Source organism: Bos javanicus, chromosome 16, assembly GCF_032452875.1.
Source record: "Bos javanicus breed banteng chromosome 16, ARS-OSU_banteng_1.0, whole genome shotgun sequence".
In the NCBI taxonomy this organism is placed as follows: domain Eukaryota; kingdom Metazoa; phylum Chordata; class Mammalia; order Artiodactyla; family Bovidae; genus Bos; species Bos javanicus.
This window is the reverse complement of record NC_083883.1, coordinates 43,316,369-43,342,180: the sequence shown is the minus strand read 5'-3', so window position 1 is coordinate 43,342,180 and position 25,812 is coordinate 43,316,369. Positions and strand designations below refer to the sequence as shown.

At 45.3% G+C, this 25,812-nt stretch overlaps 2 protein-coding genes across 12 annotated transcripts; one reads left to right on the top strand and one right to left on the bottom strand.

The window, feature by feature from the left end:
• The first annotated feature begins 1,618 nt into the window (after window positions 1-1,618).
• Window positions 1,619-13,442, top strand: TARDBP (TAR DNA binding protein). 8 transcript variants are annotated; one of them, XR_009729956.1, is made up of 8 exons: window positions 1,922-2,023; window positions 3,009-3,256; window positions 4,774-4,937; window positions 5,167-5,307; window positions 5,940-6,110; window positions 6,485-7,697; window positions 8,678-8,711; window positions 9,479-13,442. XR_009729956.1 is itself a non-coding variant. In XM_061382750.1 (6 exons), the coding sequence occupies exons 2-6, from the start codon at window positions 3,019-3,021 to the stop codon at window positions 7,013-7,015; spliced, it is 1,245 nt and encodes a 414-aa protein (XP_061238734.1). In that variant the 5' UTR covers window positions 1,619-1,705; window positions 3,009-3,018; the 3' UTR covers window positions 7,016-13,442. The 8 variants fall into 8 exon arrangements, 2 of the variants coding, with proteins under 2 accessions (XP_061238734.1, XP_061238733.1); XR_009729953.1 differs by having other exon boundaries at window positions 8,432-8,711; XR_009729954.1 differs by having other exon boundaries at window positions 1,906-2,023; window positions 6,485-9,575; window positions 13,094-13,442.
• Window positions 11,100-25,479, bottom strand: MASP2 (MBL associated serine protease 2). 4 transcript variants are annotated; one of them, XM_061382745.1, is made up of 11 exons: window positions 25,377-25,479; window positions 25,065-25,293; window positions 24,768-24,945; window positions 23,868-23,999; window positions 21,561-21,757; window positions 21,340-21,487; window positions 17,773-17,891; window positions 15,928-16,006; window positions 13,666-13,797; window positions 13,091-13,165; window positions 11,100-11,866 (listed from the first exon to the last, which is right to left on the bottom strand). In XM_061382745.1, the coding sequence occupies exons 1-11, from the start codon at window positions 25,379-25,381 to the stop codon at window positions 11,100-11,102; spliced, it is 2,061 nt and encodes a 686-aa protein (XP_061238729.1). In that variant the 5' UTR covers window positions 25,382-25,479. The 4 variants fall into 4 exon arrangements, with proteins under 4 accessions (XP_061238729.1, XP_061238730.1, XP_061238731.1 ...); XM_061382746.1 differs by having other exon boundaries at window positions 11,373-13,165; XM_061382747.1 differs by lacking the exons at window positions 11,100-11,866; window positions 13,091-13,165; window positions 13,666-13,797; ... (1 more) ...; window positions 17,773-17,891; window positions 21,561-21,757 and having other exon boundaries at window positions 21,346-21,487.
• Window positions 25,480-25,812: the final 333 nt, after the last annotated feature.

The following is a 25,812-nucleotide window of genomic DNA, read 5'->3' as shown; positions in this document are numbered from 1 at the left end:
GAGAAGTGAGAGGCAAAGGAGGAAAGGAAAGATATACCCATCTAAATGCAGAGTTCCAAAGAATAGCAAAGAGAGGTAAGAAAGTCTCAGTGATCAATGCAAAGGGATAGAGGGAAACAACAGAATGAGAAAGACTAGAGATCTCTTCAAGAAAATTAGAGATATCAAGGGACTATTTCATGCAAAGATGGGCACAATAAAGGACAGAAATGATACGGACCTAACAGAAGCAGAAGATATTAAGAAGAGATGGCAAGAATACACAGAACTATACAAAAAAGATTGTCAAGACCCAGATAACCACGATGGTGTGATCACTCACCTAGAGCCAGACATCCTGGAGTGCAAGGTCAAGTGGGCCTTAGAAAGCATCACTAGGAACAAAACTAGTGGAGGTGATGGAATTCCAGTTGAGCTATTGCAAATCCTAAAAGAAGATGCTGTGAAAGTGCTGCATTCAATGTGTCAGCAAATTTGGAAAACTCAGCAGTGGCCACAGGACTGGAAAAGGTCAGTTTTCATTCCAATCTCAAAGAAAGGCAATGCCAAAGCATGTTCAAACTACCGCACAATGGCATTCATCTCACGTTAGCAAAGTAATGCTCAAAATTCTCCAAGCTAGGCTTCAACAGTACGTGGACTATATCAGCATTAGAGTTATGGGTCAGATGTCAGGTTCACCATTTACTACCTGGGTAACCTTACTTTGGGGTTCCCCAATAGTTCAGCAGTAAAGAATCCGCCTGCAATGCAGGAGACGTAGCTTCAATCCCTGGGTCAGGAAGAGTTCCCCGGAGGAAGAAATGGCATCCCACTCCAGTATTCTCACATGAAAAATCCCATGGACAGAGGAGCCTGGGGGGCTATAGTCCATAGGGTGGCAGAGTTGGACAAGACTGAGCATCTGACCTTACTTATGCAAGATACTGAGCCTCTCTGTGTCTCAGTTTCGTCCTCACCTGTATATGTGGATAACATCAATAGCACCTACCATACAAGACTGTTGGGGTAATTAAATACGTGATGACTTAGGTAGTACCTAGTACACAATCGGAGAAGGCAATGGCAACCCACTCCAGTACTCTTACCTGGAAAATCCTATGGACGGAGGAGCCTGGTAGGCTGCAGTCCATGGGGTCGCTAAGAGTCGGACACAACTGAGCGACTTCACTTTCACTTTTCACTTTTCACTTTCATGCATTGGAGAAGGAAATGGCAACCCACTCCAGTGTTCTTGCCTGGAGAATCCCAGGGACGGGGAAGCCTGGTGGGCTGCCGTCTATGAGGTCGCACAGAGTCGGACAAGACTGAAGCGACTTAGCAGCAGCAGCAGTACACAGTAGGTGCTATGCTTGCTATTCTTTAGAACAAAGTTATTCTCTCCAGGTGTGGATGTTGACTGCGGGAGAATAGAGGACGCACCTGGCTGGGCTTAGGTTAAAAATGGCTTGGGCTCAACAGCCCTCTCCCAGTCTCCCGAGGGTCAGGATGGCCTAAGGGCCTTCGCCCCGCCCAGCCCGGCCCCGCCCCGCCCCGCCCGGTCCGGCCCCGCCCCGCCCCGCCCGGTCCGGCCCCGCCCCGCCCCGCCCGGTCCGGCCGAGCCCCTGCGCTAGTCTCGCGCATTTTAAAAGTGCGCGAGCTCCGGCGGAGACCCGGGGCCGGCGGTTGGTCGGGCGAAGCCATCTATTACGCTACGTGGGGGGAGGTAAAAGCCTACCCATCTACATTTTTTCCATTTTTAGCCTTTCTGGCCTAGGTGCTGGCCTCCTTATAGCCTTCAAGTTCACTCCCTGTGCTCAGACTGAGGGGAGGGGGGGTTCTGCCTCTCTGGGGAGAGGGTCGTTGTCTCTGTGCGGCGGTCCCCCCCACCTGCGGACGGGAAGCCGGTGGGAGAGGACGATGGCCGGAGGGGGGAGGAGGCGGCCCTAGCGCCATTTTGTGGGAGCGAAGTGGTAGCTGGGCTGCTCTTGGATTCCTCCTTGCTTCATTCTCCCTGTCGGGCTTCCTAGCAGCGGCCTAGCGGGTGAGTTGCAGATGCTTCTCACTAAGGACGCCCTGTGTGCCTCGGCTCCCGCGATGGGACGGCCGCCGCCCCGGAAAGGGAGTCGTGGGACCAGGCCTGCTTGGTCCTGCCGGAGCGGACTCGTGTGGGAGCGACGTTAGGGCCTGGCGCGGGGTGGCAGCCGGCGCCTGAGCTAGGGTGCTGGGCCCACGCAGCTGTGCAGCCCGAGGCAGCGGTTTGGCCTGGCTTCCCGGCGCGGGTATTGCTTTGTGCTTTCGTACTTTTGCACCGGGACGGAGTTTAGGGCCTGATACCCCAGCGGTCCCACCTCGGCCGCGCTTAGAAACTCCTCCCTCGGTTGTCACGCACTGGCTTCTGGGAGGCGGCGGCCCGCGTCGCGAAGGACCTGTCGCCGCTGTCCCTGCGGCTCAAGTTTGGAGAGCCTCTGGACAGCCCACCATCTGGAACAGGGAGGAACTTTTCCGTTGTTCTTTTCGGCTGGCTCACTGCTCCTATTCAGTCCTCAAAACTCAGCTTCTGCATCGCTTGTTTAGGGAAGTCACTTTGACACCCCTGTACACCCACACACACAACACATCTCAACCAGCTTAGGTTCTCCCAAACACCCTCAGACTACTTTCCAGTAGTACTTATCACGATTGTAATAAAATAAGTACTTGCTTGAGATCTTTCTCCTGCTTTCCCCTTCCCCCCCCCTCCCCCGCCTTGCCACTAGCATGCCATCTGAGACTAGTTTCACAATGGCAGCACTTGATGTATAGTAGGCATTCATCAAATACTTAATGAACTAGCGAGGCATTACATTTTAATAGCTATCCTTGCCTTTACTTTCTCGTTTTTCGGGGATAATCAACACCTGTAAGAATCCAGAGACCAGAGAATTTTTCTACAAGTTACAAAACAGTGACGTATAAATCAGCTGGGATAAGGAAACAGTTACTTTGACCACAATTGTTAAGTCATTTGTATCTCTTTTCCCTTTAAGAGAAACAAAGATGTCTGAATATATTCGGGTAACCGAAGATGAGAATGACGAGCCCATTGAGATACCATCGGAAGACGATGGGACAGTGCTGCTGTCCACGGTTACAGCCCAGTTTCCAGGGGCATGTGGGCTGCGCTACCGGAATCCAGTGTCTCAGTGTATGAGAGGTGTCCGTCTGGTAGAAGGAATTCTGCACGCCCCCGATGCTGGCTGGGGGAATCTGGTATATGTTGTCAACTATCCCAAAGGTTTGTTGCCATTTGGTTTTGCAGTGATCCTAAAGTATAGGTTTGTATCTCGTTCTCAAGCATAGATCATGGTCTCTTCGTGGTAAACCATCTCCTATTTATTGCCCAAGTATTTCTTCAAAAGTTACTGTCAGACAAGCTTGGAAGACCACTAAATGAGTGAGAATTGGAATACAGAACATGTTTTTAAAACTATGTGTTTAATTATCTGCACTAATTTTGCTGAACTAATGCCAAGTTTAAGAAATTAAGAATGCTTTGCAGTTATATCAGTCTGTTGAAAATAGTCCTCTGAAGTGCCTCAATATTTTGGTTTGTTCTTAATCCTTGCAAGCTACGTCATTCATTCAGCTAATTTTACTCCTTTTTTTCCCCCCTTAAATGAACATCAGTTGCAATAGCCCAAATCTTGAAGTAATTCAGTCCTAATTATAGTTTTAGGTCTGGGCTTTTTCTCACTGTGTCTTATCAGTGATGGTTTTAATCTAAAAGGAAGCATGAAGATTTAGAAGTGTGCCAAGGAACTAAGTACATTTTATCAGTAGGTACTTTGTGCTAGTTGATAGATCTGTTACTTTTATTGTAACTTTATATTGCAACAAAGGTGTACTATTTGGTCAGTATTTAAGATGTTGCCTCAAGAGATTTTTTCATGTATCAAGAAAAATTTTACTGGAATCAACTTGGTTTCTTTTAGTCTGCAGTTTCTTGATCCATTGGTTGTAGATAAATACTTACCCAAATTTGAAATGTCATTTAGATAGTAATGTATTGATGTAGGTTCATAGTTGTAACAAGTGTACCACCCTGGTAGGGGATTTTTATAATGGGGTGGGGCTCTGCCTGTGTAGAGGGAAGGGTATATGGGAAATATGCCTTCCTCAATTTTGCTGTGAACATAACGCTACTCCAAAAAATGGTCTGTCTTTTGTCCAAATGTCATTGAGTTTCTCTGCTCTTCCAAATACTGGTTTTTTTTTTTTTTAAATAACCTTAAGTTTCTGTTATTATAAAATTAATGTGAGTTTGATGTTGAAAGTTTGGACATAAAACAGAAAAACTGAAATCAGCCTTAAAAATCTATAACTGGAGATTACAGTTGCTAATTTTGTGGTAGTCAGATTATTGACATTAAAATAATCAAGGAAATATATTTAATAGGCACAAAGATAGCATCATTGTTTTTCAACCTGTTTTTTTCCCTTCCTTAATGTATTTTAAAGTGAAAATAAAGGAACTTTTGTTTTGATACATCTTTTGAGAGGGGAGAACATACAGTTGTAATCTTGAGCTGTTACAGAACCAGAGGTTAGAATCCCCAGATTGGCTCCAGAAAAGCAACCGAGCCACTTATTTAAGCCTTATTCTGTCCATGAGAGCTAACATCACTCATTACCAGAAGTTTCCAGTGTCTTACTATTCCTAGAATGTTTTTGTTTCTCATTTCTGCATGAAGGGGGTGAAGTGTTTAAAGTGTTAAATGAATGTTCTAAAAGATTTCTGCTCATTTTGTTTAGATAACAAAAGAAAAATGGATGAAACAGATGCTTCATCAGCAGTGAAAGTGAAAAGAGCGGTCCAGAAAACATCTGATTTAATAGTGTTGGGTCTCCCATGGAAAACAACTGAACAGGATCTGAAAGATTACTTCAGTACCTTTGGAGAAGTTCTTATGGTTCAGGTAAGCTTTGATTTCACTTAACAGTTTTTCAGTGAATGAGCGTCCAGAACTCCTTGTTCTGGTGATGCTACCCTTCATGTTCAGTAGGTGATATTTTTAATATTTATTATATGTATACGTAATGGGTGCTGAAAAGAAATTTGGTTTATACTATTTCCCTTCATGTGTGTACTCTGGGTTGGTTATATGTGTGTGTAGATTTAGTGAATTGAAATGATTTTTTTTCTAGGTCAAGAAGGATATTAAAACTGGTCATTCAAAAGGGTTTGGCTTCGTTCGCTTCACGGAATATGAAACCCAGGTGAAAGTAATGTCACAACGACATATGATAGATGGACGATGGTGTGACTGTAAACTTCCAAATTCTAAGGTACTTTCTCTTGTTTTCTCTGCTTTGGCCATTTGTGGTGACAAACTTAATTAAAAGACACTGTAAAATAAAACATTACAATTGGAAAATGTGGCAGGGTGTGTTCTTGAAATCTTTTGTTAAAAGTCTCAGGACCTTAATGCATGGTGAATATTTTATATATTTGTTTGAAATACTTAGTTTATTGCTTCTCCAGAATAAAACATGATTCATTTTATTCCTTCTCTTGTTATTTAATGAATTAGCAATTTCTTACATAGTTACATGTGAACAGAGAATATGTGGATCTCGTTAGTGTTAACAAAGACAATTAGAATATGTTGATCTTGTTACAAAAGCCTTACTTATTCCAAGCAAGCAAGACTTGCTTATTTGGAACATTATGCTCTTTGCCAGGACATTTCTAATTCATCAACTTTCCTTAATCCAAATATACTTTCATCAGCTTTAAAATTAAAAGCATTGAAGTCTTACAAGAAGATGTGCTAATACAAAAAAGAAAGGATGTACCTACTTTTTAAGCACTCACCTAAAGAAAAGGCAGGTAGATTGTGTTACATCCTCCACCAGAATGCTGTTTTCATTGCTTGTAAAATATTTCTGATGGTTTTTCTTCCTTTTGATTTGATCAGCAAAGCCCAGATGAGCCTTTGAGAAGCAGAAAGGTGTTTGTTGGGCGTTGTACAGAGGACATGACTGCTGATGAACTGCGGCAGTTCTTTTGCCAGTATGGAGAAGTGGTAGATGTCTTCATCCCCAAACCGTTCAGGGCTTTTGCCTTTGTTACGTTTGCAGATGATCAGGTATTTTTCTCTTAATAACTTTGCCCCAGTTAGGTGATTTCTGTTGAACATTGCCCTTCCAGCTAATTACCATCCTTACTAACTAAGCTCTCTGACCCTGTATTTGGGTCTGAATATTTGTGATAAACCCCTTAGGTATATTTTTAATGTGTGACATTTAAGTGGGAGTGTTACACATCCTTTGAAAATGAATGGAAAAATCCCTGCTGCCATTACTATAAAGCTAAAGGCTATTTTATGGGTTTAAAGGAAATAAGTGCTCCTTGCTGATTTTTTTCTCCAGCGTAGATGATGGCTTGAAATCTAAGTTTTATTGCTACTTTGTATGAATCAATGGTTTAATCTCCTCTATTTACATCCCTTATTTTTTATAGGTTGCCCAGTCTCTTTGTGGAGAGGACTTGATCATTAAAGGAATCAGCGTACATATATCCAATGCTGAACCTAAGCACAATAGCAATAGACAGTTAGAAAGAAGTGGAAGATTTGGTGGTAATCCAGGTGGCTTTGGGAATCAGGGTGGATTTGGAAATAGTCGAGGGGGTGGAGCAGGTTTGGGAAACAATCAGGGTAGTAATATGGGTGGAGGGATGAACTTTGGTGCTTTTAGCATTAACCCAGCAATGATGGCTGCAGCCCAGGCTGCTCTGCAGAGCAGCTGGGGTATGATGGGCATGTTAGCCAGTCAGCAGAACCAGTCTGGCCCATCAGGTAATAACCAAAGCCAAGGCAACATGCAGAGGGAGCCAAATCAGGCTTTTGGTTCTGGAAATAACTCTTACAGTGGTTCTAATTCAGGTGCAGCGATTGGTTGGGGATCGGCATCAAATGCAGGGTCAGGCAGTGGTTTTAATGGAGGCTTCGGCTCTAGCATGGATTCTAAATCTTCTGGCTGGGGAATGTAGACATTGGGTTACAGTTAGTTGGTATACTGGTGGGAATTCAAATTTTTCTAAACTCATGGTAAGTATATTGTAAAATAACATGTAAGAATTTTCAAAATTGGTTTGTTCAGTGTGGAGTATATTCAGCAGTATTTTTGACATTTTTCTTTAGAAAAAGAGGAAGAGCTAAAGGAATTTTATAAGTTTTGTTACATAAAGGGTTGAAATATTGAGTGTTTGAACGTGAACTGCTGTTTGCCTGATTGGTAAACCAACACACTACAATTGATATCAAAGGGTTTCTCCTGTAATATTTTATCCCTGGACTGTCAAGTGAATTCTTTGCATGTTCAAAATGGAAACCATTGATTAGGACTACATTCTTTTCTCCTTGTTTTAATTTGAACCCCACCATATGGATTTCTTCCCTTAGGAAAATCTCCTCTTTGGAGATCATGGTGTCACAGTGGTTGGTTCTTTTGTTTTTTTTTTGTTTTTGTTTTAACACTTGTCTCCCTTCATATACAAAAGTACAATATGAAGCCTTCATTTAATCTCTGCAGTTCATCTCATTTCAAATGTTTATGGAAGAAGCACTTCATTGAAAGTAGTGCTGTAAATATTCTGCCATAGGAATACTTCTGTCTACATGCTTTCTCATTCAAGAACTCGCCATCACGCTGCGCAGGCTGCGTCTTTGACGGTGGGTGTCCCATTTTTATCCGCTACTCTTTATTTCATGGAGTCGTATCAACGCTATGAACGCAAGGCTGTGATATGGAACCAGAAGGCTGTTTGAACTTTTGAAACCTTGTGTGGGATTGATGGTGGTGCCGAGGCATGAGAGGCTAGTATGAGCGAGAAAAGGAGAGAGCGCGTGCAGAGACTTGGTGGTGCATAATGGATATTTTTTAACTTGGCGAGATGTGTCTCTCAATCCTGTGGCTTTGGTGAGAGAGTGTGCAGAGAGCAAGGATAGCAAATAATGTACGAATGTTTTTGCATTCAAAGGACATCCACATCTGTTGGAAGACTTTTAAGTGAGTTTTGTTCTTAGATGACCCACGTTAGCTGAATGTGTTAAGTGAAACGATACTTGTATTTCCCTTACCCCTTTGTCAACTGCTGTGAATGCTGTATGGTGTGTGTTCTCTTCTGTTACTGATCTGTAAGTGTGGTAATGTGAACTGAAGCTGATGGGTTGAGAACATGGACTGAGCTTGTGGTGTGCTTTGCAGGAGTACTTGGAAGCAGAGTTCACCAGTGAGCTCGGGGTGTCTCAAAGCAGGGTGGAAGTTCTCATGTCTGTTAGCTACCCATAAGAATGCTGTTTGCTGCAGTTCTGTGTCCTGTGCTTGGATGCTTTTTATAAGAGTTGTCACTGTTGGAAATTCTTAAATAAAACTGATTTAAATAATATGTGTCTTTGTTTTGCAGCCCTGAATGCAAAGAATTCATAGCAGTTAATTCCCCTTTTTTTGACCCTTTTGAGATGGAACTTTCATAAAGTTTCTTGGCAATAGTTTATTTTGCTTCAAATAAACTTATTTGAAAAGTTGTCTCAAGTCAAATGGATTCATCACCTGTCATGCATTGACACCTGATACCCAGACTTAATTGCTATTTGTTCTTGCATTGTCCAAAGTGAAAAGTTTTTTTTGTTTTTTGTTTTTTCAAATCTAGTTTTTAATAAGTCTGGGTGACTACACCTAAAATGGTAAGCAGTACCCTCCAGCTTTTTCTTAGTGCCTCTGTGCATTTGGGTGATGTTCTATTTACATGGCCTGTATAAATCTCCATTGGGAAATCATCCTTCTAAAAATATTCTTATTTGAAGGAGTGGGCAAAGCAATGTTAATTTAAAATGCTTTGTAGCAAAGCCTATCAATTGAAATGAAGGGAATATCAGCACCTTTCTAGATGGGGATTTGAAAAGTGGAATTAATTGCAATAGGGATAAAGTAGAAGAAACCACAAATTATCTTGTGCCTGAAATCCATTAAGAAGCCTGATAGCTTTAAGAACTAGCAGGGTGGGTTGTCTGTCTGTGGAAGTGTTAAGTGAAAGGGGCTTTGTCTTCCAAAGGTGGGGAGATAGTATAATGTCAAATAAATCTACAAAACTCAAGACTCTCACGGTGCATTGTTAAGTATGTAAAAGCAATAATATATTGATTCTCTATTGTACTTAAAATGTAACTAACTTATGTGAGAGTCAGCTCCTTTTCTAGTGGAAGAATGTAACAGTTTTTGTGTTGATAATTTACCTAATGCCCTTATCTAATTAGATTATGATAAATAGGTTTGTTGTTTTGCAAGTTATGTGTTTTAAACTTTTATAAATGAAGTCGTCTTTTAGGCTTATGGTCGCCACATTGTTTTATTCAGTTTCCTCTGTAAAGGATCTTGCGTTGTTTTAATTTTTTTTTCTGCATCTAAATTGCATGATTTCCAAACCCTGTACCATCTGAATTTTGCATTTTAGCACTTGCACTATTACTCAGCAGCAGTAACATGGTAACTTAAAATGGTATTCGGGGACCTCCAAAGACTAAACTGACAAGCCTTCAAGAAGCCCAGGGGTAAGTTAACTTTGTCAATGGCATGGTTTTAATCCCTTATTTACACTTGTATAAATCTAGTTACCAGTCTTAGAAGGCTTTCAATGTTGAGTAGCCTTCTATTAACATGTTTATGGTACTACATAGCTATGGGTATTTAATTCTACCCTAAAAAAAAAAAAATTGAAGTTTAGAAGTAAACTATTTGGCAAAGATTTGTTTAAGTCTATTTGGTCATCTAAATGCATTCATTCTAAAAACTTTTTTGAACCAGTTGAATAAAAATTTTTGTTGCCACCACAGTTTAGTGTCTGGAGTCTTACTGGAAAAATACAGTTTCTTTTTTTATTTATGTGACAAAGATGCTGGAAAGTTAGCTTTAAAAAGTGAGTCTCTAGAAGTTGCACTTTATATGTACAAGAGAAGTTAGTTGAAATCACAGTGAATTTCTACATAATAATGGTGACTCTTTGGCTAGAATGAGGAATTTTGTTGAGTGTTAGGTATTAAAACTTTTTAGGGAGGCCAACTAAATGAAATTTTTTAAGGTTGGGTCAGGGCTTAAATTTTGTCCTTAGGAAAGATGTTAAGTACATAGTAATTCAGATGTATGTGATAATTAGAATAGTTTTTTGTTGTTGATTACTAGGAGAGCAACTCTTAACTGTGTATTTGAGTTCTGTACTCAGCTGTTGTACGATCTGTAATCTATTTTTAAGTGTGCCCAAGTATTTCATGTTCATGGTAAGAAAAAAAACTACATTTATTAATAATACTGCCACTTATTTTTAATATATTTCTTATGAAAATGACACTTTTGAATCAACTGTCTTCTGAATTTGAACATTATTTAGGTTATTTCCAAGTGCTAGGAATATTCTCACAGCTAAATTAAAATCTTAGCATTGTAATTACCAGGTCAAAGACTATGCACGCTTTTAAGACTTGTGAAATATATTGCCAAATTGTCCTTTAGAAAATCTCTTGACAATGTGAAATAGTGCTGTTCGTGTTCTTTGTTTGGCAGTTTTTTATAATTAAAAAATGATAGTGTTGGTTTTAACATGGAAATCAATCTATACATAGGCCAAAGTGTTGCTATTTCCAATTTATCTACCCAAGAAAAACATTCAAAGTAACTCCTGAACCAATACTGCTGTAATATATAACATTCTCAGATCAATAAGAACAAATACAAAAATAGTTAAAGAACATGAATAGGAAATTTCATAGAAATGCAAATGGATAGTAGAAAAAGACACTGGACTTTGTTAAGTAAGTAAATGCAGATTTAATCCATGAGTTTGTAATGGATTGGCCAAGATGAGTATCACTACAGTGGCTTATGTCCCCTTAAATCAGAGAGTTAAGTAGTGGAAGAGTGGCTAGTGGACACATGCCTGAAAGGCAGGCTCACCTTCAGTCTGGTTCAGTTGGGGTGGAATGGCAGCGCTCCTGTTCATGTTTCTCAGGTCAATTTGCCACTAAGATCTTTTACAGATATTTTTTAAAACAAAGAATCACGTACTAGCTGAAGACACAAAGTTAAAAATTACTATTAATGATGCTCTTGATCCAGGGAATGTAGTTTATGACTTTGGTGTAGACCCCATACTGATCTGCTTCCCCACAATTAATGGAACCCCAGGACACTATTCCTCCCACAAACCACTTCTGGGTCTCATTATCTAGAAACACTAATGCCCCCCCACTGTCACCTCTACAGCTGTCCTTGCCCCCACTTTGCAGGCCAGCACAAAGCATGTTATCAGTTACCCTTCCGTCTGGATAGGACTTCTTTTCGTAGGCAGCAGTACATTTTTGATGGTCAACAACTGGTATGTCAATAAACTTTAGATTTCTGGCAAGAAACCCTCTTTGGGTTAATCCCCATCCAGATGCAGTTCCAATGTCATTTGTCCTCATGAAAGATTCTGCTTCTTTTCTTGGCAAACAAATAGGCATGATGTTGCTGTTGATTGCAACTTTGTTCTTCAGTTTAATCAGTGCTATGTCGTTATCGTAACCAGCGTCATGAATGTAACTTTCATGTATAAAAATAGCCTCCGCCCAGGCTTGTGTATAATTAGGTGATATTCTCTTCAGGGCACCCATTCTAATCTGTAGGGAGGCAGTGTCTTCCCTTTGGTCATATACAGCATGAGCAGCTGTTAGGATCCAGTTGTCGTACAGAAGTGCACCTGCTGCCATAGTTTTACCTAGTAACAGCACTTGCCAAGGAAAATAACCAAGCTTTGCATTTTGTCCTCCATATATACGACCTTCTGTAGTACGGGTGGATATTCCACACACTGGGGAAATAAGCAGATGTATAGAGGCTTTACAGAAACCTGATGGTGTTTTTCTCTAATTATTACCACTTTGGAGTTGTCAATTACTCATGTTTAATGTCACCCAAAAATTGTATCACACGAATTGGTGTTTGTCCACCTGTACAGGCAAGTGAGTATAGTATATATATGTTTTACTGCTCGAAACATTGTTCAAAGATCCGATAAAACCATTCGGTATTTTTTAGCTCCTCAGAAAATGAGGTGAGTGAAAATTAATATGTAGAAACTAATTTGTTTTGCCAAAGTAACTTGGTCTCAGGACTGGGAATGTGTTCGGTAGGGCTAACAGGAGTTGTCTGAGCTGGTGTGCACAGGAAGTGAAAGTAAATAACCTCTCCATTGCTTCTGTTTTCCTCCTTGTAAAATGGGGTATCTACAGTGTAGTTCTGGGAAAGCAGGAACTAGGGTCAGTATCATCGGATTTGCAGACTACTTTCACCTTTGAACATTTAAATGTTTTAAAAATGAGAATGTTACAGTTGTAGCCAGGAACCTTCAGGTTCAGAAATTATTTCTGGTCTAGTTGTTCCTTCCAGACACTAGACTTTACTGTATATTGCTAACTAAATATGCTTATTAATGTAGCAAATCTGTTTCCTGTTGTGGCAGAATACTCTTATGAAAGCTTATAAACATTGTGTCAACTGAGAAGACTAAACCCAGTAACAGGGGTAATGGATATACTATTACTTTTCTGATTTTTTTTCTTCTTTGTCAACTATATCTTTAGAGCCAATTCTGGTAAAAACTTTTTCTGAGTACTATTAAAAGGCAAATTGCATTAATGTTTAAAAACTAGATGTCATTGGAAACAATTGCTTAGGGAAATAATGAGGTTATTAGCTTTGGGTTTTAATAGCATTTCTGTAGAGAAGAAAAGTAACAGAAGAACTCGTGTTTATAAATGTATAAATGGTTCAAGATAATTTTAAGTATTTAATTTTTTATGCTTGCCTAGTTGTAAGGTCAAAAATAATCAAATGACTGATGCAGTCAGGACCTAACAAACCTCTCCACATGGAAAGGGGTAATGAGAACATATTATTTGGAAATAATAAGTTGGTCTAAGAGCCAAGTGCTGAAGTTACATTTCTGCCAACACAGCTAAAGCCCTACTTACTGTTTTCTACCCAGTTCTACTTTCCATCAATTACAAATCTCTTGTATAAATGTATCCATTACCAGGCTCACAGACTGGGAGTGATTTTTCTCTTTTGGAGCTCGTCCAGAATCCATCAGCCTCACACACATATTTACCTGCAAATCATTGGAAAAACAAAAATGTTTAACTGCATGTAAAAGGTGGTTGTCATTTGCTTGAATACCCCCTTGAAAAATGTTGATTCTTGAGCATCAGTGGGAAATAGAGGTTCTGAATAACCGTTTTACATGATTTCATAAATAGGAGGTCTCTGCATTACCATGTTTGCTTGCAAAGTGGAAACCTTTTAGACGTGTAACTTGAATATGTATCAAGATCTCAAGTGCTTAATGATAAGGTTTTGACTTGTTAAATTAAACCATTTGGAATATATTGTGTGTTTGTGGTAGTCATTTACTAGATAAGATCTGTTTTCAGATTCTTGTAAATTGACATTAAAGTCACTTCAGCTGCAATATTTCACTTAGCAGGTGGGAGACGTGCCTTTTAATCTTTTGCCTAGCCTTAGCCAAAAATGTTCGGTAAGTTTATTTTCAGATCATGAGGGCTTAGGTTCCAAATATTACCCACCCCCAACTTGGAACAGTTTGCTTACCATCGTTGGTTGTCATCGTGTAGAACTCATTACAGCGGTATTTAACCACAGCCCTGTATGTGGTCACAGCAGGACCTGTGATGTACTCCACCTGGCCACTGGGTAGATCGTCAGGAGGGCCACAGTCCACAACTAATAAATAATAAATAATGGGAGAGGGAAGTCAGTTTGTGCTGAATTCTAACATTAAAATGATGTGTGGAGATTGTGATGGTGGTTGGCTGTGTGGTGCTGTAACCTGAAGGCACATTCAAGGTGGACATCATTTCATCTCTGAAAATGAGCATCACCTTAAGTGTGGTTTTAAAGTGTCACTCCTTCCTATCCCTCAGTAAATGGCTAGATTGAAGTGAAGGCCCTGGGCAAGGAGGGTAGGATGCTTTCCCTAAAGGAAGGGGATTTGAAACCACTTGGACTTCCTTAGCATTCCCACATGTAAAAAAAATGGTTGGCATTTATTGAATATCTCCTCGTGCAACAAAATAGCAACAGAAGAAAACAGCGCGGCGTGCAGGTGGCATGTACAGTCTGGCTCCATGTAAATGGTGCAATTTGGCCTTAAGGGTAGAACAATACAAAAATGACTGAAGGACTCAGCTTGTTATGATCCTTAGCTTTTTAGAAGGCCTAGAAGTTATGCTACCTTGAGTTTGGGTTGGAATTCATACCTGTTTGGACATTAATGTGAAATAACTAACCCGTTTGTGAGAAAGTGGTATCAGTCTGAAAGTCATAGTTTTGTACACAATAAAACGTTGTTGATGTATTTCTGTGGATACTAAAAAAATAATACTTGGTTTTCAGCAGCTTAATAGCAGTGTATCTGGCTCTGTGCCAAGTGCTTAGTCCACATTGTCTATAATTTCTCCACAGGTAATATGCCCATAACCACAGAAGTGGCAAAACCAGGGCTCACACCCATACCTCTTACTCCAACACTCCCTTCAGTGCCAACTCTTACTGTTTTTTAAACTAAAAATTGGTGGTATATTGGTGGTATATTCTGACAGGAATATAAATTTTAGAGATGAAAATATTTAAATTCCCCTAGGAATTTTGTAGAAACCGTTGAACAAGATATGTGAAGATATAGGTACAGAGGTATTAACTACAGCATCTGTAATGGTAAACGAAATAAAGATCGCATGGACTGAAAATCAGGTCTCATGGAATACTAGACAGTCATAAATAAGAATGAGCAGCTCTGTTAGTACTTGAATTGATGTGGAAAGATAGCCCAGCAATTATGGAGGGGAAGGGTAAACTGCAGTCAGATTTGAGAATCCCACTTTGGTTCAAAAGTATGTAATAGTGAAATACATTAGTATGAATAGCATAGGAGATAACGAATGTGAAGGAATGGACCCCAGTGTCCTAAAGGTATCAACAGTTTGAGGATTTGGGCAAGAGAGGTTTTCACTTTTTTTTGTTTTGTAAATTTGTTACTTCCACTAACATTGATGCTTTTGAACTGGGGTTCTTGGAGAAGACTTGAGAGTCCCTTGGACTACAAGGAGATCAGTCATTGGAAGGACTAATGCTGAAGCTGAAACTCCAATAGTTTGGCCACCTGATGTGAAGAACTAACTCATTGGAAAAGACCCTGATGCTGGGAAAGATTGAAGATGGGAGGAGGAGACAACAGAGGATGAGATGGTTGGATGGCATCAGCAACTTGATGGACGTGACTTTGAGCAAGCTCCGGGAGTTGGTGATGGACAGGAAAGCCTGGCATGTTACAGTCCATGGGGTTGCAAAGAGTCGAACACAGCTGAGTGACTGAACTGAACATGTAACATAGTTCATTAGATACATGACTCAGTTCACAAAATGGTAATGGACATTGTCATCCCAGTTTGATGTGGATATATGTCTGTGTGTATGTACGTGTATATACACATACACATACCGCAGTTGTCTGCATCAAGTGGTGGCCTGAACATGTTTGTATGTGTGATATATGTAACTGAGATATACACCAAAATAGCAACAGTGGTTATACTCTGATACAGTGGGATTATGAGTATTACAATGTAATTTTTCTCTATTCCCCATCTTTTTACTTAGAAAAGTACTTTTGCATATACTAAAGCAAATACTTTTCCTAGTAGCATGGTCCCATTTTAACTGCTTAAGAGTACACCTAGACACTGGGTAAGACAAGCATACTTAGAATTCAAGCCCTGATAAAATCATTTTCTAAAAAGACCAGAAGCAGTAGTAGCAGAAGCAGCTGCGGGCGTTGTGGTCGCACATACGTACTGCTGCACACTGGCATCGGTCGGTCCCAAGACCCGTCTTTCTGACAGACTGCAGCAAATGACTTCAGGGGTAAGTTACCCTAAAGAGGAATTGAGAAAATATTAATTTCCTTGTTTTCATCATAAAGTACTCCACAGTAGTTCCTCTTCCAGTGTTTCGAGAGATGCTCCCAAGGAGGGTGATGAACCCACATGACACAGCCCAGCTACCTCGATACATGTGTGTGCTTGGTAATGTCTTCTTGCGTGTGTCTCTCAAAGATGTTGACCTCTTGCAGCAGTTTTTGCTTTCCATTTTAATCCAAGAACATGTCAGATTTCAAGTTCCTGCTGATGCTGCACCATTTCTTTAAGTGCCAAAGGGTGATGGTCAGAAGTCTGGGGAAGGTCCACCTGATCAGGCATGGAATGAATATGTCTGGATTTTTCTACCCTGCAGCTATTAGCTGGAGGAAAGTCATTCAAAATACTTCCTTAAACTTCACAAGGGTGTTTTCTATCAGTTCCATTGCTAATATCTAGAGGGACATTTTTGACATTGAGATATTTTCCTGAAACGGACTTTAAATGAAAGAAAGTGGCTTTGACAGAAGCTTTATGCTTCAAAGGAGAGCAGGATGATTTTTTTTTTCTTTCATCAGAGACTGAACAGGAAATACTAAAAAAAGAGAGTGAGACTTCCCTGGCAGTCCAGTGGTTATGGTTAGGACTTCAAGGTTTCACTGCCAGGGACTGGGTTCAATCCCTGGTCGGGGAACCACAAACAACGAGGCATAGCAAAATATATATATATCTTTAAAGATAATGGCTGATAAAACTAGATGTTCAATAGATGTTTATTTAAAAAGAAAAACAGATTTGCAGTTCAAGGAGCTATGGTAAGAGCCCGCCCAGAAGTTTGCGAATTGAGAAAAGTGTCTCACTTTTCCCCCCTCCACAGGACTGGATTGCATAGCCAGCTATCATTTCAGTGTTATTACTTTTTACCATTGGGATTCAGTGACAATTTTGAAGAACATAAAGAGGACATGTTAATCTCCTACCTGGGCCCCTAAAGCAACACACTAAGCATTTTTTGAAATTATCCTCCCTCTCCCTTAACAGTGGTCACTGTTTATAACTCTGCAGAATATACTGTTTGCAAGGGCTGTTTAATTTTTTGTGGGCCCAGGAGTTGTTTCAGGAAAAGGTCATTTGACCACGAGGAGTTTGATTATAGCAAGGTGATAACATAGAGCACAATGGCAAACATTTCAGTGGCTTTACCAGGAGCTGCAGTAATGTGTATGAACTGAGAAAGGTGTTCATTTATATCACCAGCGCTCCCCAAGACAAAGCTTTTTTAAATAGCAGAGTTCTGGGACTTCTGGTGGTTCAATGGTTAAGAATCCTCCTGCTAATGCAGAAGATGTGGGTTCAATCCCTGTTCCGGGAAGATTCCACATGCTGCAGAGCAATTAAGCCCTTCATCCTTGTGCTCAAGAGCCTGTGCTCCACAGCAAGAGAAGCTACCACTATGAGAAGCCCACACACTAACTAGAGAGTAGCCCCCGGCTTGCTGCAACTAGAGAAAACCTGAGCAGCAAGGAAGAACCAGCACTGCTATAAACAAATTAATTATTTTTTTTAAATAGCAGAATTCCTAAGAACAGAAATTTTTCTATAGCCATTTCTCTTAGCAAATGTATCATTTCTTTGAATTTTATTGTTTAATCACAGGGAAAAGAAACCACCATGCTGACAGCTGTTTTCCCATCTTCCTTTCACATACTTGCTGATATAAATGTGTATTCATTTAAAAACCATCATGATTGTGGTTGCAGTTAGCAGTTTTATATTAACTTACTTGCAGAAGTTCATAACCGGTCTCGCAGAAGACGGAGAAGTGGTCTTTCAGGATGTATTTGGCTTGCACAGGGGAGATGCGGCCATTAGGTGGCGCCAATGGATCAGGGCAAGGCTCAGCTGAGCAAGGAAATGAGACGAATGGGTTTGGCTGTGGTCTACAGCAGGCGAGTCTGAATTGAGCAATTAGAAGTTCTTGATTTATAAGTGAAACACTTATTGTGTAGAGAGAGCTTTCCACAAGTGGGATAGAGTTCTTAAGATTTAAATCCAAAGGCAAGATTAAATTTTCCGTTGCTTACTGTACAAATTAGGATTTGTTGTCTGGCCTGGGCTTCAGCCAAAGTGATGGAAAGAAAATCAGGCATGCAATAAGGGAGCATGGTCATTGCAAAGGGTGTGTCTGGTCCCCACCAGGGGCCTCACGCACACTGCAGAGAACTGGGGAATGTAACGGGGGCGGTGGGGGTGGGAGTGGAGAAGAGTTGCACCACATGCATTTAAATCACAGGAAAGTCTCAGTTTCCTCATCCATAAGTCTGATGAGACTGTTTGCTCACCTCCTGGGGCTTTGTGAGGACTGAGTGTGAAGCACAGACGAACGTGCTTTGCTAATAAAGTGTTAGTCGTTCAGTTGTGTCCTACTCTTTGTGACCCCCATGGACTGTAGCCCGCCAGGCTTCTCCATCTGTAGGATTTCCCAGGCAAGAATACGGGAGTGGGTTGCCATTTCCTTCTCCAGGGGATCTTCCTGACCCAGGAAGTGAACTCAGGTCTCCTGCATTGCAGGCGGATTCTTTACCGGCTGAGTCACCAGGGAATAAGCACTGGAAGGGGATCAGTCCTGGGTGTTCTTTGGAAGGACTGATGCTAAAGCTGAAACTCCAGTACTTTGGCCACCTCATGCGAAGAGTTGACTCATTGGAAAAAACTCAGATGCTGGGAGGGATTGGGGGCAGAAGGAGAAGGGGATGACAGAGGATGAGATGGCTGGATGGCATCACCGACTCGATGGACATGAGTTTGAGTGAAGTCCGGGAGTTCATGATGGACAAGGAGGCCTGGTGTGCTGCGATTCATGGGGTTGCAAAGAGGCAGACACAACTGAGTGACTGAACTGAATTGAACTGAACTGAAGAGGTGGTCGCAGCCAGGGAGCCCTCCCAGCAGACCTCGTGGCTCAGAGCCAGACTGGCACCTGGGAAGCCTCTCCTGTCCCTCATGAGCATGTGCCCACAGGGCTCAGGACTGGCTTCCACTTTGGCCCCCAAACCCTGGCCTGTTGTCACCCCATGGCTTCAGCCCATCCCCCATGGCTGACAATCCCCCAAGGCCACCCCTCAGCCCACGCAGGCCATTTGCCTGTCCTCCACTTCCTCCAGCAGCCGATCTCTATGTGTCTGGGTGACTCTCAGTCCCAGGCAGGCCCCAGAGTCTCCAGGGACATCCCAGGGCTTACTGAGACCGTCTTAATCCCAGGCCAGGGTCCTGCTCACACCCTCCTTCACACACACTGCCAGGCCATGTGCCGGCCCCTTCTCACTCAGCAGCTGGCAAACCTGACTTTTCCCTCCTACTCGCTCTGAAACCAGTACTCCAGGTTTAGAAATTTTATTACTTTGACCCACAGGAAAACAAAAGGCTTTTAAATAATGAAATGTTTGGGACTTCCCTGGCCATCCAGTGGTTAAGACTTTACCTTCCACACAGTGGGGTGTGGGTTCGATCCCTGGTCAGGGAGCTAAGATACTATATGCCTCGGCCAAAAAAACAAAAACAGAGGCAATATTGTGGCGAATTCAATAAAGACTTTAAAAATGGCCCACATCAAAAAAAAAAGAAAAGGCTTCCCAAAGTGCTGGTCTCTGCCCTCCTGACCAGGCTCTCATTCTTTCCCACATGTCCAACAGAGGCGGCCCAAAGGTTAATCTTTGTTAATCCAGTCTCCTCATTTTAAAAAGTAATACCTCCTTCACACACACCCCATGCCTTCTACATTAGCCCACCAACCCCCACCTTTCCACAGAGATGTTATCCTTCATTAGATAATTGAGACATTATATCTCAGGAAAGTTACTTTAAGAAGCTTAGTGTCACACGGCCAGGAAGCAGGTGGCACTACAGCTGGGACATCAAGCTGGGCAGCCTGACCCTCAGCCTGCACTCTCAGCACAGCTTGGGCTGCAAATATTTTGCTTTGGAGTTCCTCCAGTTCAGTTACTCGGCCCTTCCAAAAACATCCTCAGAGACCAGTTGGCTGAGAGTGTCAACTCTCAGGGGGACAGTCACATCCAGCGGTCAGTGCCCAGAAGATGGGGGACTTGGACTTGTGTCTAAGGAGGAAGTACCAAGAACCATCCAGTGTGTGAGGGTCTGTCATGAGGAAGAGGTGGGGAAAGCCCAAGAGGCCTGGAGGGTGGAGGCGGATCAGGGAGGCAGAGTGTAGCCCCAGCTGCAGATGCCCTGTCCAAACTCTGTGTGACGGGAGCCCCCATCTCTGCCCACCCCATCACACCCACTGCAGCTTCACACCAAGAAAGATGGAGCCTCTGGGCTTTTGCACATAACAGTTGCCTTGCCCTTGGGACAACACCCTTCCATATTCCTCCCTTTACCTCTCCCTTCTCCCCTGAAGCAGGTTATAAGACCCTTGTGTGACAGGTGTCTTCCCTACACTCAGAGGGAAGCCTTATCACCAAAGACAAAGGGATGCCAAGAAGAATCCTAACAAACAAGGCTGGCTACATTTGAGTCATTGAAGGGACTGAGGCTGAAGCTGAAGCTCCAACACTGGCCACCTGATCCCAAGAACTGACATTGGAAAAGACCCTGATGCTGGGCTTTCTCAGGGTAGGAGAAAAACGGGACGACAGAGGATGAGATGGTTGGATGGCATCACCGACTCGATGGACATGAATCTGAGCAAGCTCCAGGAGTTCATGATGGACAGGGAAGCCTGGCATGCTGCAGTCCATGGGGTCGCAAAGAGTCAGACATGACTGAGTGACTGAACAACAAGTTTCCCCCAGTTCACCACCCTTACTTTATATTCCTCAACCTGTCACACTCCTTAGCAGACCCAGTACAGAAGTACACAGCTGTGTCTCTGGGTCTTCATTTCCTTAGGAAGGCAGTTGTGCCATGTAAAGCATGGAGTGTGTGTAGAGTGTTAGTCACTCAGTCGTGTCCAATTCTTTGTGACCCCATGGACTGTAGCCCAACAGGCTCCTCTGTCCATGGGATTCTCCAGGCAAGAATGCCAGAGTAGGATGCCATTCCCTTCTCCAGGGGCTCTTCCTGACCTAGGGAGTGAACCCAGGTCTCCTGCATTGCAGGCAGATTCATAGCATCTGAGCCACTGGGAAGCCCTAGTGCCACATAAAACTTACATGAAATGAACAAGTATACTTTTTCCCATTAACCTTTCAGTTTGCTTTTCAGACTTATCCAGGGACACTGAGCAGGTTAAGGAAAAATTGTCCCTTCCCAGTTTCCGGGGCCCAGCCAGGAAGAGTTCCATCCCTTGTGGTTCCTTGATGCTTCTGGAAGAGTCCCTACCTGCCCTCACCTGTGCTGTTGTATCGGACCTTCCAGCCCATGTGGTCCCCCGACTGATCGGTGGTAAAGGTGATGGTCACGGTATTGCTCTTGGTTTCAATCCTGCTGGGCAATGTCTTCCCACAGAACGGGCCGTATTCCGCCTTGTCTGTTCGAATCTGAAAACGGAGAGATACCCGTCACCCCAGGACCTACCGGGCCAGGATGAGGTGGGGGCCAGAGGAACCAGACCTTGAGGGAGTCGTAGGGGCACAGGGTCTCGGGGTGTGTCTCCACGTCAAAGGACTCCACAAAGTCCAAGATGACGTGGAATCCCTCCTCCAAGTGGATGCTGTAGGTGCAGCTGGAGAGTTTGGGGTATGGCTGTGGGTATTCAGGGCTGCTGAGCTCCCCAGACCGGGCAGTGAAGACCTGGTCAGAACACAGGGCTGGGGAGAGGGGGGAAGACAGGCACGGTGAGCCGGGCACAGAAGCCTGGCTCAGGCTACTGGTCGAGCTCAGACACCAGCCCCAGAAGCCCTTCCAGAGACAGGACACTCCACCCAGGGGCTGAAGGGACAGTTTAGGGAGGGGCTTCCTCTGGCTTCCAGGCTTTAGCTGACACCCTCGACACTTGAATGTACATTCTCTGGGGCTGCATTCACACCCCCAGGGAAGGTGGGGGCCCTAGGCCAAGGCTTCTGTTGCAGGAATCACTGGGCCAGAGTCCCAATTCCAGGAATGAGGGGTGTGGGATTTGCCCGGGGGAAGGAGGCACCAAGAAAAGAGAAGGGGACTTTCCTTATTCCCCAGGAATTGGGTGGGGAGTGGGTGGGAGGAGGGATATCTCCTTGGGCTGAGGGTCACCCACCCACCCCTGACTCTAGCAACCCCCAAGTTCATCTGCCCCAGTCTTGGACAGTCCAGCCCAGCCTCCCTTGGGCCCTCCCCCCACCCACCTTCCCTGGATCAAGACAGGGGGGCAGTTGAGGGAAGTTCAAGTCCACATTGATCACAGATGAGTCTGGTGCCCACATTCCCCACTGAAACAACTGATTCTGCCTTTGAAGAGGGAAGTCAGCATCACTCATGGGAGGGTCCTGCCCCCCTCCCCCAGGTGGTGGTGCAGGGGACATTTCAGGAAGTAGGAGCCCAGCACTGCCTTTCTTCTTCTACGTGGCTGCTTCTCAGGGTGCAGAGGCAGTCAGCCCCAGATGTGGGGGACCAGATTACCTGTCAGTGAGTTGATGGGCAATCAGTTTCCATCCATCAAAACCTCCCTGGCCTCTTCTGCTCTGGGTCAGGCTCCCCCTAGCCCATCACACACAGGACCTGAATTGCCCTCTGAATAGGAAGTGGACCCAAGGATGCTCTGAGCCCAGTCCTTGGATTCCTGGTAGGGGAGCAGCAAGAGCTTGGCTGCCCTGTGGGAACTCAGGCAAGCCTATGCCCCCTCTCTGGACCTCAAGGCCCCACCATCAAAACGAGGGTGGAGGTAGAGCAAGCCCTTCTGGGAAAGACGCCTGTGGCCCCATGGAGGGGGCCACCCCACCAACTGGGGCCCCTCAGACTGAGATGAGGGTGGAAGAGGAGAGGGGCCAGGAAGCACATCACGGCCCTCCCCCACTGTCCCCCCAGAGACAGGCAGCAGGTGGAGGTGGAGCCACGTTTATTGTTAGGTCCAAGGGGGCGGTCAGTGGGGGCTGCAGGCAGCAGCAGACTTGCCCAACCCAGACGGGAGCTGGAGGGGAGGCTAGAGGCTCTGCTCTGGAAGAGAACAGAGACAGGGAGAGACACGGGGGAGGGATGACTGAGCAGGGGGCTCAGGGTCAGCTTCGAGGGATGTGGCTGCTCACTCCCCAGGGCGCCAGCTGGTTTTCCATCCAGGCCCCTGGCAAAGGCGCAGAGGGGCATCCAGGCAGTGGAGGACAAAGGGGTTGGCTGGCTGGGCACCAAACAGCAGCTTTGAGCAGGACCTGCCCTCACCCTGAGGTTCCATGAAGGGAAGCTTGTGTGAAGCAGGCCTGGGGCCCCCCACTCCTCCATCCTGGAGCCCCCCCACCCCAGGGAGGGTGAGCCAGGTACAGAGTGAGAGCCTAACACATGCTCACCAAGTGAATGAGCTGAAGGGGATGAGAGTGAGCCAAGGACAGGGCAGAGGTGAGTGAGGAATTGGAGAGCACGGGTGAATGGATGGATGGATGTGTGGATAGATGGACGGATAGATGGATGGGTGGATAGACAGATAGATGGATATATGGATGGGTGATAGATGGATAGATGGATGGATGGATGGGTGAGTGGACAGATGGATGGATGGACGGGTGAGTGGACAGATGGACAGTTGGGTAGAGGATGAATGGGTGGATGGTGAGAAGGGACAGAAGACCAAGAAGGGGCCACCACCTAGGAGAAGTGTCTAGAGGGCCAAGGCCAGTGGTCCCTCCAGTCGCCTGGGCAGAGCAACTGTGGCCTTGAGGAGCCAGTGGTATCTTGGGGCAGAGTGGGGGCTGGGCCAGGCATAGTGTCCCCCTTTTCCCCTTTCCAGCTGTGGCTCACCTGAGCAGGTGCGCTTGTTCCTGTGGAGAACATAGCCCACACGGCAGGAGCAGTAGAAGCCACCCAGGTGGTTGTGGCAGTGGTGGTCACAGGTGGGGGCCTCTCCTGGGGGCACCTGGCACTCGTCAATGTCTGGGGGAGGGCCAGGCAGGCAGGCAGCAGGAAAGGAGAGGGGATATCACTGAGGCCCGGGCTCAGGCTCAGAGGCCCCCAGCCTCACAGCTGCCCTGAGAGGAGCCTCCTCGGGAATGGAGGTGCTTGTGCCCGGCCAAGTGCGAGAGGCCGAACAAAGGCCACTGTGGCCTTCCTGCAGCAAGTGGAGGGAGACCTCTATTTCACCCTTTTTAAACCAGTGAAGGTGAAGCGTCCTGCTCCACGCAGCCAGGCCAGGGCAGGGAGCAGCCTACAAGGGAACCCGGTGGGTAGGCCTCTGTACAGGTTTCACTGAACTCTTAGAGCAGCCTCAGGACAAACACAGAGAGGTTGAACCACTTGCCCAAGGCCACACAGCAAGTCCCTGCAAGAGCCAGAATCTGAAATCAAGCATCGAAGTCCACACGCAGACGCAGTACTCAAGCTAGTGGGGCTTCACCTGCCCATCTGCAAATGGGCTCACCTGGCCCTTGCATCACAGGGGCCCCTAAGGATGTCCCTGGCACAGAAGGGCATTCAGTCTTAGCACCTGGCACCCAAGGAGGGCTTAGTTTAGAGCAGAGATCATGGCCTGTTAGGGATATTTGCATTGTGATGATGTCAGACCAGGTATGCACTCTTGTCCTGCTGGTCTGGCAAGAAGCCAGCCTCAGGGACTAGAGTGGGGGTGGGGAGGAGACCAAAGGGAGGACCAGTCTGGCCTGAGACCGAATCCCGCCCCCACAACCGGCCTCCTCCCCTGCTCACCCTCTGCAGAGTAGAAGGCCTCAAAGCCCGTGAACGGCTTCTCGTTGGAGTAGTCGGAGCGGAAGGTGACATCCAGGCTGGAGCCCGGTGAGTAGAAGGTGTCGTTGCCAGGCGCCCGCTCTGTGTCCGTGCTCTCCGAGCCACACAGCGTGGCCAGCTCCTTGGTCCCGGCGCTCAGCTGGGGGGTTCGGGGGTCACGGGGAGCAAAGGCGCGACGCCAGGCCTGACTGCCCTCCCACCCTCCAAGGTCAGACCCTGCTCCCAGGTGTCCCATCCCCCCGCCTGCCCTGCTGGCACCTTGACAAAGTCATACTCGCACAGGTAGGAGGGCTCCAGCTGGAAGTGGGTGAAGTAGAGGCGCAGGCGGTAGCCGGGGGGCGCCGTCAGGGCCCAGCGCCGCTCCTGGTTGTTGGCGTACTTGTCGGGGAAGCCAGGCGATGCCAGGCGCCCGAACACTGGTTTGGGCCACTGTGGCCCCGAGGACGCAGCCACCAAGCCCCACAGCAGGCCCAGGAAGACCAGCAGCCTGAGGGCGGTGCAGGGCAGGGGCGGTGAGGCCTGCTCTCAGCCCTCACCCCTGCCAAGCAGGTCCTGGGGGCTTCCACCCACCTCATGGTGCACTCGGTGTCCTCCGGCTGACTAGGCACCGTCTGGAGCCCCAGGGAGCCTCACCTTTGATCTGTTTGTCCAGCGCCTGGCCCTGCCCCCAGCCACCCTGGCCTTCTGGGAACAGACCCCATGACTCCTGCCTGCCCAGATTTCTGGGCAGCGAGGGCAGGATGCTCCAGGAGCCAGGGCCTGGGCCTGGGTGACGGCCAGGCCTGGGAACAAATGCTAGCTCTGTCTTCACCCTTGACCTCTGGGGTTCCCCAGCAGTGTGTGACTTCCAAGGTCACGCAGAGTCCTGGGGACAATGATCTCAAAGGTGGTGGCTTCTAGGTGGACATGGGGGAGGCACACAGGCATCTACCTTTCCCTCCTGGCAGAGAGAAGAGGGGAGCTTTAAAAACACGAGTCCACAACAATGGGGAACATGGGCAAGGAC